Here is an 11,227-nt window from a genome sequence, read left to right on the forward strand (position 1 = left end):
ACTATTTTCAAAAGGCAGCCTTTTTTTTCTCCTTCAGGCAGAGCAGTCAAGTCTTTCACACAATAGTTTTAACAATTTCTTGCGGTAAAGGGGGGATGGGGGAGGGGGGGGTCTCAGATGGTAAAGACAGGAGCATAACAGAGGTCCCAAAGGAGAGGTTTCCCCAAAGAAAAACAATCACAATTTGGACCCCTGTGGCGAGAAGCACCGCCACCTCCAGCTGGTTAAAGGTGCTGTCCTTCAGGCTTCCACCCATGAGGTGACGGGGTTTCTTCGAGTGTCCACCATGAGGTGACGGGTTTCCTTCAGTTGCCTCCCCTTCTCCTCCGCGGCTCATCAGTTGGCTTCCTCGTCGCTGTCGTCTGGGCTGATGGCCGGGCTGTAGGTGGGTGAGGTGGGGCTGTATCCAGGGGAGGTGGGGCTGTACGTGGAGCCTTTGGGACTGGTGGGCGAGTACGTAGGCGACGTGGGCGAGTACTTGGGTGAAGTTGGGGAGTAAGTAGGGGATGTAGGGGAGTATTTGGGGCTGGTGGGAGTGTATGTGGGCGAGGTGGGGGAGTAGGTAGGAGAGGTGGGGCTGTATTTTGGGGTCGTTGGGGAGTAGGTGGGAGAAGTCGGGGAGTACTTCGGCGATGTCGGGGAGTACTTTGGCGAGGTGGGGGAGTACTTGGGAGAAGTGGGGGTGTACTCTGGGGAACTGGGGCTGTATGAGGGGGAAGTCGGGGTGTATTTTGGGGAGGTAGGGGAGTAGGAGGGAGAGCTGGGGCTGTATGAGGGGGAGCTGGGTGTGTAGGTGGGCGACTGAGGGGTGTAACGTGGACTGGAGGGGGAGTAGGACGGAGAGGTGGGGGAGTAAGAGGGAGAGGTGGGGGAGTAGTTGGGGCTGGTCGGGGTGTAATTGGGGGAGGTTGGGGAATAAGAGGGCGATGTAGGGGAGTAGGAAGGGGAAGTGGGGGAGTAACTGGGTGAGGTGGGCGTGTAATTCGGCGACGTCGGGCTGTAGCTCGGACTGGTGGGCGAGTAGGAGGGAGAGGTGGGTGAGTAGGACGGGGAGGTAGGGGAGTAAGATGGAGAGGTTGGAGAATAAGAGGGGGAGGTGGGGGAGTAGGAAGGCGAGGTGGGCGAGTAGCTGGGCGACGTCGGGCTGTAACTCGGCGACGTCGGGCTGTAGCTCGGCGAGGTGGGAGAGTAGGAGGGGGAAGTAGGGGAGTAGGACGGGGAGGTGGGAGAGTAGGAGGGAGACGTCGGGGAGTAAGAAGGAGACGTGGGAGAATAGGACGGAGAAGTCGGGGAGTAACTGGGCGAGGTGGGTGAGTAGGAGGGAGATGTCGGGCTGTAGTTCGGGCTGGTTGGGGAGTAAGAGGGAGAAGTGGGGGAGTAGGAGGGTGAGGTTGGAGAATAGCCGGGACTCTGAGGGGTGTAGCCTCCGGGGGAGCGAGGCTCGTAGGCCGGGGAGGTGGGGGAGTAGTTGGGAGACATGGCTCCACCTAAGGAGAACAGAATTTTTTAAAATAAAAACCGGGTTCTCTACTTTAATTTCTACGTAACAAAAAAATATTTAAATATCTGTTCAATAATTCTGTTTTGTCTTTCTCACATAATTTACATTCTGTATATATTTTTAAAATAATTTTGTCATTAATAAGCCATTTTTTACATAAAATAATAATAATACTAATAGTTTTCTTCAGTGTCTAACCTGGAGACGGGATGTACGGGCTGGCAGGTCCCGGGGATCCTGGGGACCCAGGAGTGGGAGACCAGGCGGGGGAGTAGCCTGGAGAGAAGCCACTTGCGTCTGACGCTGCACTGGGGGAGAAACCGGCCGCTCCGGGGGTCATTCCGCTTCCTGGAGAGAAAAAAAAACACAAAAAAACGATACTCAGTGAGGGAAACCTTCAACCCCTGACAAACAAAACAAGGAGCCGAAGCAACCTGAGCACACACTCACCGACACTGGGAGACCAGGCGCCGTAGGCCGGGGTTGCTCCGGTGTTCCACGGGGTCATGGCGGGTGACATACCGCTCATGGGACTCGGCACCGTGCCAAAGAACATTCCAGTGGCTGCAAATAGGAACGAGACAGAACGTTAATATCACAGCTCCTACACTTCCATCTACAACAGAAACAATTCTGTGTTATATCTGACAAACGTTTCCACACTTACGTCCAGCCACGCTGATGCCGGGTATGTTCGTAGGGATCTCCATTCCATATTTACACTTCTCAGCATCCAACAGCAGGTCGAAGCATCCTGTGCCGGCCGGGGCGAGCTGGCCGAGCATGATGTTCTCCGACACACCCTTCATGGGGTCGCTCTCGGCGTGCGATGACGCCTCCATCAACACATCCACCTGGAGGAGGAAATGGAAAGGAAATCGTTTTAAAATTTGTCCTTTTTAATGATCAGTGCTAGTCAAGTGAAGTATTGTTTTCAGTGTTCAGATGATTCTCTCACCGTCTCCTCAAAGGAACACTTCATGAGCGGTCCTGTGTCCTGTCGGTTGATGCCGTGACGTGTGATGGCCATCAGGTGACCGCGGCAGGTCATGGTGTCACAAAGCAGAGACAAGTGACGGTAGTTGACGTAGGAGCCGTCAAAGGAGATGACGTGGTTCAACTCCCTCTCCAGAGCCTTTCGCACTGCCTCGATTCCCAAGACCTACATAAGAGAGAGAGAGAGAGAGAGAGAGAACATAAATACTTGTCTTGATCTGCTGTAATTCCACAGCTGAGACCAAGCTACGTTTTGTGCTTTCGTACCGTGAAGATCTCCACGATGTCGTTGGAGGTGGTCCTGACGGGATCGACGTCCTTCTCGCTGAGGACCCTCATGAGGCTCACGCCGTCAGTCTCGAGGATCCACTCCTGCAGGGCCTTGAACTCACCCTCCTCTGTGATGATGATCTTCTTCTTATTGTCGGTCTGGGGCAAGTGCATGTACACCTGGGGGAGAAGAGAGGGACCTTTGACTTATAGCCACAGACTGGTATCTCTCTTTTGTTACTAATAACACGTTTGTGTGAGATCTGCAATCACCATGTAGGAGAAAACTACTGTGAATGAGTGCTATGTTAGTGTGTGTGTGTGTGTGTGTGTGTGTGTGTGTGTGTGTGTGTGTGTGTGTGTGTGTGTGTGTGTGTGTGTGTGTCTGTTACCTTGCTGATCTGCTCAATGCCTTGTAGGGTCATGTCTGTCAGCATGTTGGACTCGATGCACCTCAAGAACACATCATCATCCATTTTGTCCACCACCTCCTCATCCTAGACAACAGAAATACAGGTATTAGTGATTCATATTGAAACTGGCTGGCAGGTGACATTGAAGACAATAATATTGATGCTCACCTCTTGGAACTTATTCTCGTCGCTGTTCATGATTCTGATTCGCAGAACGAGCTTCTCAGCGTTGTCGTCATTGAAAATACAGTTCAGGTCATCTCCAAAACCTGCGTTGATCTTCTCCGCAATCTGCTCCATAGTCAGCTTGCGATCGGTCATGTGCTTGCGGTCGAGCTCGATGCGCAGCAGCCACGGCGAAATGCGCGTCACGTCAAAGTCGGGCATCTCGTAGTAGACGTTCACCCACTCCTGGTCCTCGGCCACCACCGTGTTCTGGGGGTTGGGGTCGTAGTAGATGGCGGTGTTGGCTGTCACCTAGGTGAAGAGGGACACTTTTTAATTAGGACGAAATCATTTTGGCGAGGTAAGAGGGGCTGTGGAGTGAAATCACAATTATTATTAGGTAGCAACCAATAGCTTCCCTTCTCTCACCTTTCTCAGTGTGGTGTGCTCCAGTCGACAGAGGATGTCCTTGGCCCTCTCAGCATCGCGGGCCGCCTGACCCAGCAGGAAAACAGTCAGCGAGGGGGTTTTGGGCCTCTTGGAGATGTTGATCAACTCCTTTAGACGGGGCACACCGAGTGTTACGTTCTTGGCTGACACACCGGCGTAGTGGAAAGTGTTCAGGGTCATCTGGGTGGCCGGCTCTCCCAGCGACTGAGCGGCCAGAGCGCCGACCATTTCACCCGGGTGAGCCTTGAGAACGGAGGAAAGGCATGAGATTGATTGGAGGGGGAAAAGAAACAACTTATCTTCAAAGTTCTATGTTAAGCGGTTTTGCTCTTGACTCGACGACAATATGCTGGACTTACAATGGACTGGTTGAACTTGGTCTCAATCTCTCCCAGCAGCCAGTCGAAAGCCTCGGTGGTAAGGCGGAACTCCTCGGTCATGCGTTTGGAGCAGAGCGTGGAACGCAGGTGGATGTTGAAGAGCAGGGTGGCGTTCTGCTGGGCCTGTTTACTGAGGGGGTCCTCACCATTCACAATCACCAGCTTCTTACTCAGATCTTGAACACCTGGAGATTGCAAAGATTGAAATTGCATTTTTCCCCCCCAATTTTTGTGTCCTTGATGCATCAAATCCCGTATTGACACTTATGAGGCTGTGTGGTGTAGTTTTGCATCGTCTAAAAATTGCAGAACATTGTGCGATATCAAATTGAATGTTTCCCACTGTGATGCTATAGAGAGATCATTTTCTCTCTCTAGTCAAGCGAGAGACTAAGACTCGAACTGTTCTACTTGTTATGCAACACACAGGGATTCACCAGACGGCTTTACAGGGCTTTAAGGGCCACCTGAGGTCAGGCCACGACCTCCAAGTTCTAATTGTACAGCCAGTGCTTATTCCACATGATTCACAAAACCCTGTCACTAAATATAAGGAGGAACTATCCGAGTAGCAATTTGGCTCTAAGAATTAACAGATACATCTAAGGAAGTCTTATAAAAAAGAGGAGGTGATATATATTTTTTGTAACGGTTAATTAGATTTGTTATTTTTGGACTTACCCTCGACCACCCTTAGTGGATTGAGGTCTGTTGTGGTTCGAATGTTGATGCGGAAGATCTTCTGAGCGTTCCATATCATTCTGGCCAGGTTGCATGGCAGCACCACCTGCAGGCGAGGAGACACATTGCAGCATGTGAATACTTTAGATTTCACGTGGCAGACGGAGAGAATACGAAGGAGCAGCAGCACGTCTACAAATGAGAGAACCCACCTTACTGTCCCCGGTGGGGAAAATGGCTCGGAGGACCTCTCTGTCCTCCTTCATCTTGTCATATTCCCTCTCCAGGGTGCCCTGCACATGGGCGTTGGTCAGGACGTCTTTTACCACGTCTTCCTGCAGGATCCGCCTCAGAGCTCGCTCGTTGGTGCAATCAAACTTAAACCTAGACAGATGAGACAAGATGAGAATAGAGATTAGTTTATGCAAATAGTTCAGTACATTTATGCTCTATATATATATATATCCAAGTTTATGTGTGTGTGTGTCTGACTTACTTCTTTTCAAAGGCCTTGTGCGAGGGTTTAAGTGTCGCCACGTTTTGGAACTCCACGTTCTCTCCTGCCAGGCCGTCCTCGCCGTAACGCAACTGAACCACCTGGTTGATGGAGTTACGCACCGTGCCATCGTACTTCACCATCACCGACTCCATGGACTTGATCAGACGACGCTGGATGTAACCTGGTGAGCGAGAGCAGATTTACCCCGTTAAAAACTGAGACCACACCCTTATATTCATGAAACATAACCGGCCTCATTTCTGAATGAACTATCCCACCCAGCCGCCAGGACTCACCAGTCTCAGCAGTCTTGACAGCTGTGTCGATAAGACCCTCTCTGCCTCCCATGGCGTGGAAGAAGAACTCTGTAGGCGTAAGGCCAGCCAGGTAGGAGTTCTCAACGAAGCCTCTGCTCTCAGGACCGTAATCATCCTTAATAAAGTGAGGCAGCGTGCGGTGTTTGAAGCCAAAGGGGATTCGTTTACCCTCCACGTTCTGCTGGCCCACCACTGCAATAACCTGAATGAGGAGGGTAAGATGAGTGGTAAGGAGATGTCAAATATGATCTGAATCAAAGCCATCGCTCGTCCTTTATGAGGTAATGACGGTGAGATGGGTTCCTTTACCTGTGAGATGTTAATCTTTGATCCCTTAGAACCCGCCACCACCATGGACTTGAAGTTGTTGTACTCAGACAGAGACTTCTGGGCTGAGGATCCTGTTTTGTCACGGGCGTCGTTGAGGATACGATTCACCTGGTTCTCAAAGGTCTGCCTCAGAGTGTTACCAGGGGTCGGCTCCAGCTCGTTGTTGTGGGCTTTCTCGATTACCTGGCAGACAAAAGGCAAAGGACATATGTTAACTTTTCTATTCAGGATTTCTGCAAGAAAAACAGGTAGAACTATGTTTAAATAACCCCCATTTTAGTAGTTCAGTGAGTTTTAGAGGTGTGTGGTGCTTACTTCTATCACATCCTGTTTGGCTTTCTTGATGGTGTTCTGGATGTCAAGGTAGGTCTTGGCATCAGCAATGGAGTCACCAATACCAATGGAGTGACCTGAAGAAAACAAGAGTAAACTTTGTAATGTAAATAGTAAGACAAAAAAAGGCAAAGACTATAAAGAGACAAAAAAAAAGGCAAATTTGGAAGAATATAATTGTTGCCTAATGTTTATCATTTAATTCCAGTGACATACAGCATTACGTGTGTTCACTTACCCTCGATGAGCAGCCAGTTGTTGACCACAGTCTGAATGTTGGAGTAGAAGAGTCTGGTGATGTCGTGGCCCATCTCCAGGTAGGAGATGTGGACGAGGGAGCCGGCTGAGGTACCCAGAGATTTCTTGCACAGGATTCCCATGATCAACTCGCCGTTCTCCACTACGACCTGTGCGTTGGAGACCATGAGTTGAACATGGAGTCACTCTCACTGTCATTCCTTCCCATTCTTGAATCTCTGCTTAATATTGAGGGACTCGTACCTTGGTGTCCCCAGGTGAGATGTGCTTGTACGGGCCGCTGTCTTCCTCGTCGGGATGGGTGCTGTGTGTGCGGATCACATTGATGTGTCCGGGAATGATTAGAGTGAAGATCTGCTTGCCTGTCCACATGGGACGGGGCTTGATGATGGCCGGCTGAGGCACTTTGCCATCCCAAGTGGAGAGGAACATGAGGAGGTTCATCACTTCACCCTGTGGTGGAGAAAAGGCACAGTGTTAAGACCCTTTCAGACCAGAACACTACAGCGGATTGTGACCCTGTATCAGTCCCTTACCCTCTCTAAGAATACGTCTCTTTTGGTGAACTTGCGGACAGCGGTGAGGGTGTCCTGCACGATACCCATGACGGGCCTGTTGGACTGGGGTGTGACGATCATACGCGGCACCATGGCCAGCTCCTGGATCTCTGCCCTCGTCTCGAGGGACTGAGGCAAGTGTAGGTTCATCTCATCCCCGTCAAAGTCAGCGTTGTATGGGGTGGTGACACTGGAGGGAGAGCAGAGGACGGGAGGTTAGAACTGCTTAACCACATAGATGACTCTTTTCAGTCAGTGATAATATAACATTGAGAGGAATTTGCCAAATGAATACAGTCCTATTATGTGATTATAAAAGCCAGCGATGTGTTGATCTGATTTTGTACCTGAGGTTGAGTCGAAATGTGGACCACGGCAGAATCCGCACCCTGTGCCCCATCATGGACATTTTATGTAGTGTAGGTTGTCTGTTAAAGATGATGATGTCACCGTCACACATGTGTCTTTCCACCTAAAACAGAGAAAAATGACAGTTTAAGTTAGTATACAAATAGATTTCAAATCATCGTTGAACAAAAGATAGTTGCAGTAGCAGACGTAGTTCTAGAGCTGCCTATAAGTATTCCCATCTTGCCTTGTAGCCAATCTGCAGGTGAAGGTCACTTGGTTTCGGGTGGAATCGCAGGTCAATTCTGTCGCCATTGTCCCGAATGATGTATTTGGCTCCTGGGTACTGGCTGTTGCCTCTTCGCACCAGCTCTTGTAATCTAAGATTTTTGTCAGAACGAATTAGCTGACATCAAAATCATCATGAATAGATTTTGAAATAGTTTTGTTTTTTTCCCACATCACATAAAGTTTAATCAGCAGACTTCTTCGCTGTACCTGTCAATATTAAAGGGTGTGACTATTTCTGGGAAGGTCATGTTGGCTGCGATGGATCGTGGTACGCCCACTTGGTCGATTTGCAGGTTGGGGTCCGGGGTGATGACAGTTCGCGCAGAGAAGTCCACACGCTTGCCCATGAGGTTACCTCGGACACGCCCCTCCTTCCCCTTTAGACGCTGTTTTAGGGATTTGAGAGGGCGACCGGACTTTTGCATTGCCTGTGAAAGGAAAAAATGAATTGTAATTAGGCACTATAATAAACACTGTTCAAAGGTGTTATACAGAAAACTTTTGGACTGGGCTCACGTTAGCGCATTTCAGACTATGTCCCATTGAATCTCGTACTGGGTACAAATCTAACTCTACATTTAGGGCAAAAGGGAAGTGCATACCCTTGGCAGGCCTGGCAATTCGTTGTCCACCATGGTGGCTACATGGAACTGGAGCAGTTTGACATCTTCAGCTATGACGTGAGCTGCAGCACCACTCTGCTCGTTTCTTCTCAGCTGGTTGTTGATTTTGACTATGTCAGCCAGCTTGTGGGTCAAGTCATCCTTTAAAACAGAGGGGGATTTGTTGTTATTGTCGTCGTCAGTTAAAGATCTCGTTGTATGTAGGAACAAAACATGCAGTCCAACAACATAACAACAACAAAAAACGTCTGGGGTCAAATGACTTTACCTGGTTGCGAGCAGAGCCCTGCATAACTACAGCAGGCCTGACAGCCAGTGGAGGCACAGGCAACACAGTTACAATCATCCATTCTGGTCGTGCAAACTTGGGGTCCATGCCCAAGATGACGTCCTCCTCGTCCGAGATGCGCTTGAAGATCTCGTGCACGCGCTCAGGGCTCAGCAGGATTTTCTTCTCTTGCGAATCCTCGTTAACGTGCTTCCACTCAGCATAGAGCTCCAAGCCAGAGCGCCTGATACGTGGCTGGTAGCGCCCGCAGCCACCGTGGCCCTGTGTGAGTCACAATGTAGGGAGCGAAGGTGAGAGTGTGAGAAAGAAATAAGGCGGACAGCGCTGTGAATGTTGAGAGCCGAGGTGCCCATTAACTGTGACAAAAAGACTACGCCCAAATACCTTCTCCTTGGTAATGTCCTCTTCAGTCTCCTGCTGTTCCATTCCAAATTTGTTGTCCATCTCCTCTCCTCCTTCACAGATATTTTTTCCTTTGCACAGCTCGTACACATGTGTCAAACGTTTCCTGGGCTGCCCTTTAGATTTTATCAAGATGTCTTTGATCTTGGGATTGTTCTGGAGGTAAAAGCAACAAAAGAAAGTTCAACATCAAAAGAAGCCATGAACAAGACTGAACTTGTACTTTTATTAATAAATATCCATGGATTATTATCTATATTATCTATGGTGATATACTCACTGAATCCACTAATAGCTTGGAGCAAAAGAAGCAGACACATCGAAGAACCTTCATTATCTTTGTTACGAAGCCAACATGGAAAACTGGCTTTGCCAGTTCTATGTGCCCGAAGTGGCCAGGGCATTCCGTCATGTTGCCTGAGGAAACAAAAAAAACATGTCAATATTATTAAGTATTGCCATCAGATAGGGAGAGCAGCCAACTGAGCAATAAAATATTCTGCGTGAAATGCTAACATGACATTATACCTGCACATGTCTGACATCTTCCAGTTCGTTCTATGACCCCTTGTCTTGGATCCATAAGGCCGCCCAGTTTAGGGCGCCCACCTTCTGTTGTTTCGGGGTACTTGATTCCCCCTTCTGTAACGGACATCCGTTTCTGGGGAGAAAGACATCATTCATGTTTATATTCATCTACACACACACACACAATAACGGGCAGTAGATCATCCACAGTCATCTGGATGTGTGAAAATCATTAATATTAATCAAAATCGGCATTTAAGTCTAATTATTTATGAACCATAACTCAATAGTCAGTGCAAAACAGTAAATAAATGAACAGATGTAATCTAGACAAAGGTTCTCGATAGTTTGAGGAAAACTTTTATGTTATGTGAACAGTTGTGCTCAGCTCCATAAATATAATCTCATATTCAAGCATACTAAACATCCATCCTGAGATAAAGAAAACATGCATAACGGATTTTGTTGAAGTACCCTTTTATTAATGTATTATGTGAAAACAGACAATAAACCAAGCGAGCTGTGTGCATAACGAAAAGCTACAAAGTAAGCAGAAAAATGAATTACTTTTGGGCCTAGCAGGTACATTGCCTAAATGAAAAGGGGGTTTAATTCATGTGATAGCATGGATCCTTTTTGAGAATGTTGTGCTTAGTATTTCAAACTTCCTGCAGCATGCTAGTTAGCACAAGCTACACCAGCTTGACACAGCTAGTTAGCTATGCTAGGCTAACGGCGAGCATTCCGCGGTGCTAGCAGAACCGTGTCTTTGTCACAAAGCTACGAGATAAGTCAAGAAAACGTGTGCGTCGTGTGTGATGTGTATATTAATAAAATACCCAACTCCCCCCAAAAAACCTACAAGTTCATCTGGGCTGATGATGCCGAACTGAACTCTCTTGATCGTGCGCAATGGGCATGCGCTGTCGCCGGAGGGCGGTCCGTGCATCCTGTGTATTCAGAGAGACGCGTCCTTCCTCGGCACGCCGCTTTGTGAGCAGGAACAGCCTTTAAAACGCCACCACGACTCTGCTCAGTCCGCCAACGGTGACCGGGAAGTCTCCGAAGGCGATATCCCAGGGACCTCTGCCTTTATAACCAAGTTACTTGTGTTTAGGTCCTAAGTATGATGGCTACCGACTGCTCCCTTCCCTTTTTAGCTCTACACTCTGGAGCGCTCTGAGCGCTTCTGAACATGAAGCGCTTCAACGCTTGGTTATATAGCGTGGTACATACTACGGGGTTTCTGACGCAGAAAGACAGGGACCGAGACTTCGGAGGGTGGGACATGGATCTCTGTAGTAAAACGCTCATTGGCCAGCCAAGACAGTTGTATGAATAATGAATTTAGTCACACGTACAGCCAATTAGAGAGCACGTTTATTTTCTCAGCGAATCAGAATAGTAGGCGGGTGTTGGTTTAATATAAACGCAACCCGATTGGCTGTATGAAACCCTTGTGGGCGGTGCTGCGTGTGCTTTGCATGCGAAATATGAATATTCAACTGAAATTCTCTCGATTCGTCCGTTTTCTTATTAATATTGAGGAGCTCAAAAAAGATGACCAATGGCTATGAAGAAATGAACCTTCTTAGA

At 48.5% G+C, this 11,227-nt stretch overlaps 1 protein-coding gene across 1 annotated transcript; it reads right to left on the minus strand.

Annotated features, from left to right (window-relative positions):
- Positions 1-238: 238 nt before the first annotated feature.
- On the minus strand, positions 239-10,807 carry polr2a (RNA polymerase II subunit A). The gene is made up of 28 exons (XM_054601054.1): positions 10,494-10,807; positions 9,632-9,764; positions 9,384-9,520; positions 9,086-9,259; positions 8,681-8,962; positions 8,392-8,553; positions 7,997-8,217; positions 7,746-7,878; positions 7,498-7,622; positions 7,130-7,340; positions 6,837-7,046; positions 6,574-6,742; positions 6,318-6,412; positions 5,982-6,185; positions 5,652-5,874; positions 5,353-5,536; positions 5,069-5,240; positions 4,857-4,962; positions 4,155-4,360; positions 3,775-4,038; positions 3,349-3,657; positions 3,160-3,264; positions 2,765-2,947; positions 2,460-2,663; positions 2,169-2,355; positions 1,952-2,065; positions 1,700-1,849; positions 239-1,487 (listed from the first exon to the last, which is right to left on the minus strand). The coding sequence occupies exons 1-28, from the start codon at positions 10,578-10,580 to the stop codon at positions 337-339; spliced, it is 5,901 nt and encodes a 1,966-aa protein (XP_054457029.1). The 5' UTR covers positions 10,581-10,807; the 3' UTR covers positions 239-336.
- Positions 10,808-11,227: the final 420 nt, after the last annotated feature.

Source organism: Anoplopoma fimbria, chromosome 7 (assembly GCF_027596085.1).
Source record: "Anoplopoma fimbria isolate UVic2021 breed Golden Eagle Sablefish chromosome 7, Afim_UVic_2022, whole genome shotgun sequence".
NCBI lineage: Eukaryota > Metazoa > Chordata > Actinopteri > Perciformes > Anoplopomatidae > Anoplopoma > Anoplopoma fimbria.

Excerpts from the sequence above, each read along its gene's own strand:
- polr2a (XM_054601054.1), bottom strand. The coding sequence starts at position 10,580 with ATGCACGGACCGCCCTCCGGCGACAGCGCATGCCCATTGCGCACGATC. Across the intron at positions 7,341-7,497 it reads ACATTTCGACTCAACCTCAG|TGTCACCACCCCATACAACG; the intron begins GTACAAAATCAG and ends CTCTCCCTCCAG. Across the intron at positions 3,265-3,348 it reads ACGAGAATAAGTTCCAAGAG|GATGAGGAGGTGGTGGACAA; the intron begins GTGAGCATCAAT and ends TCTGTTGTCTAG.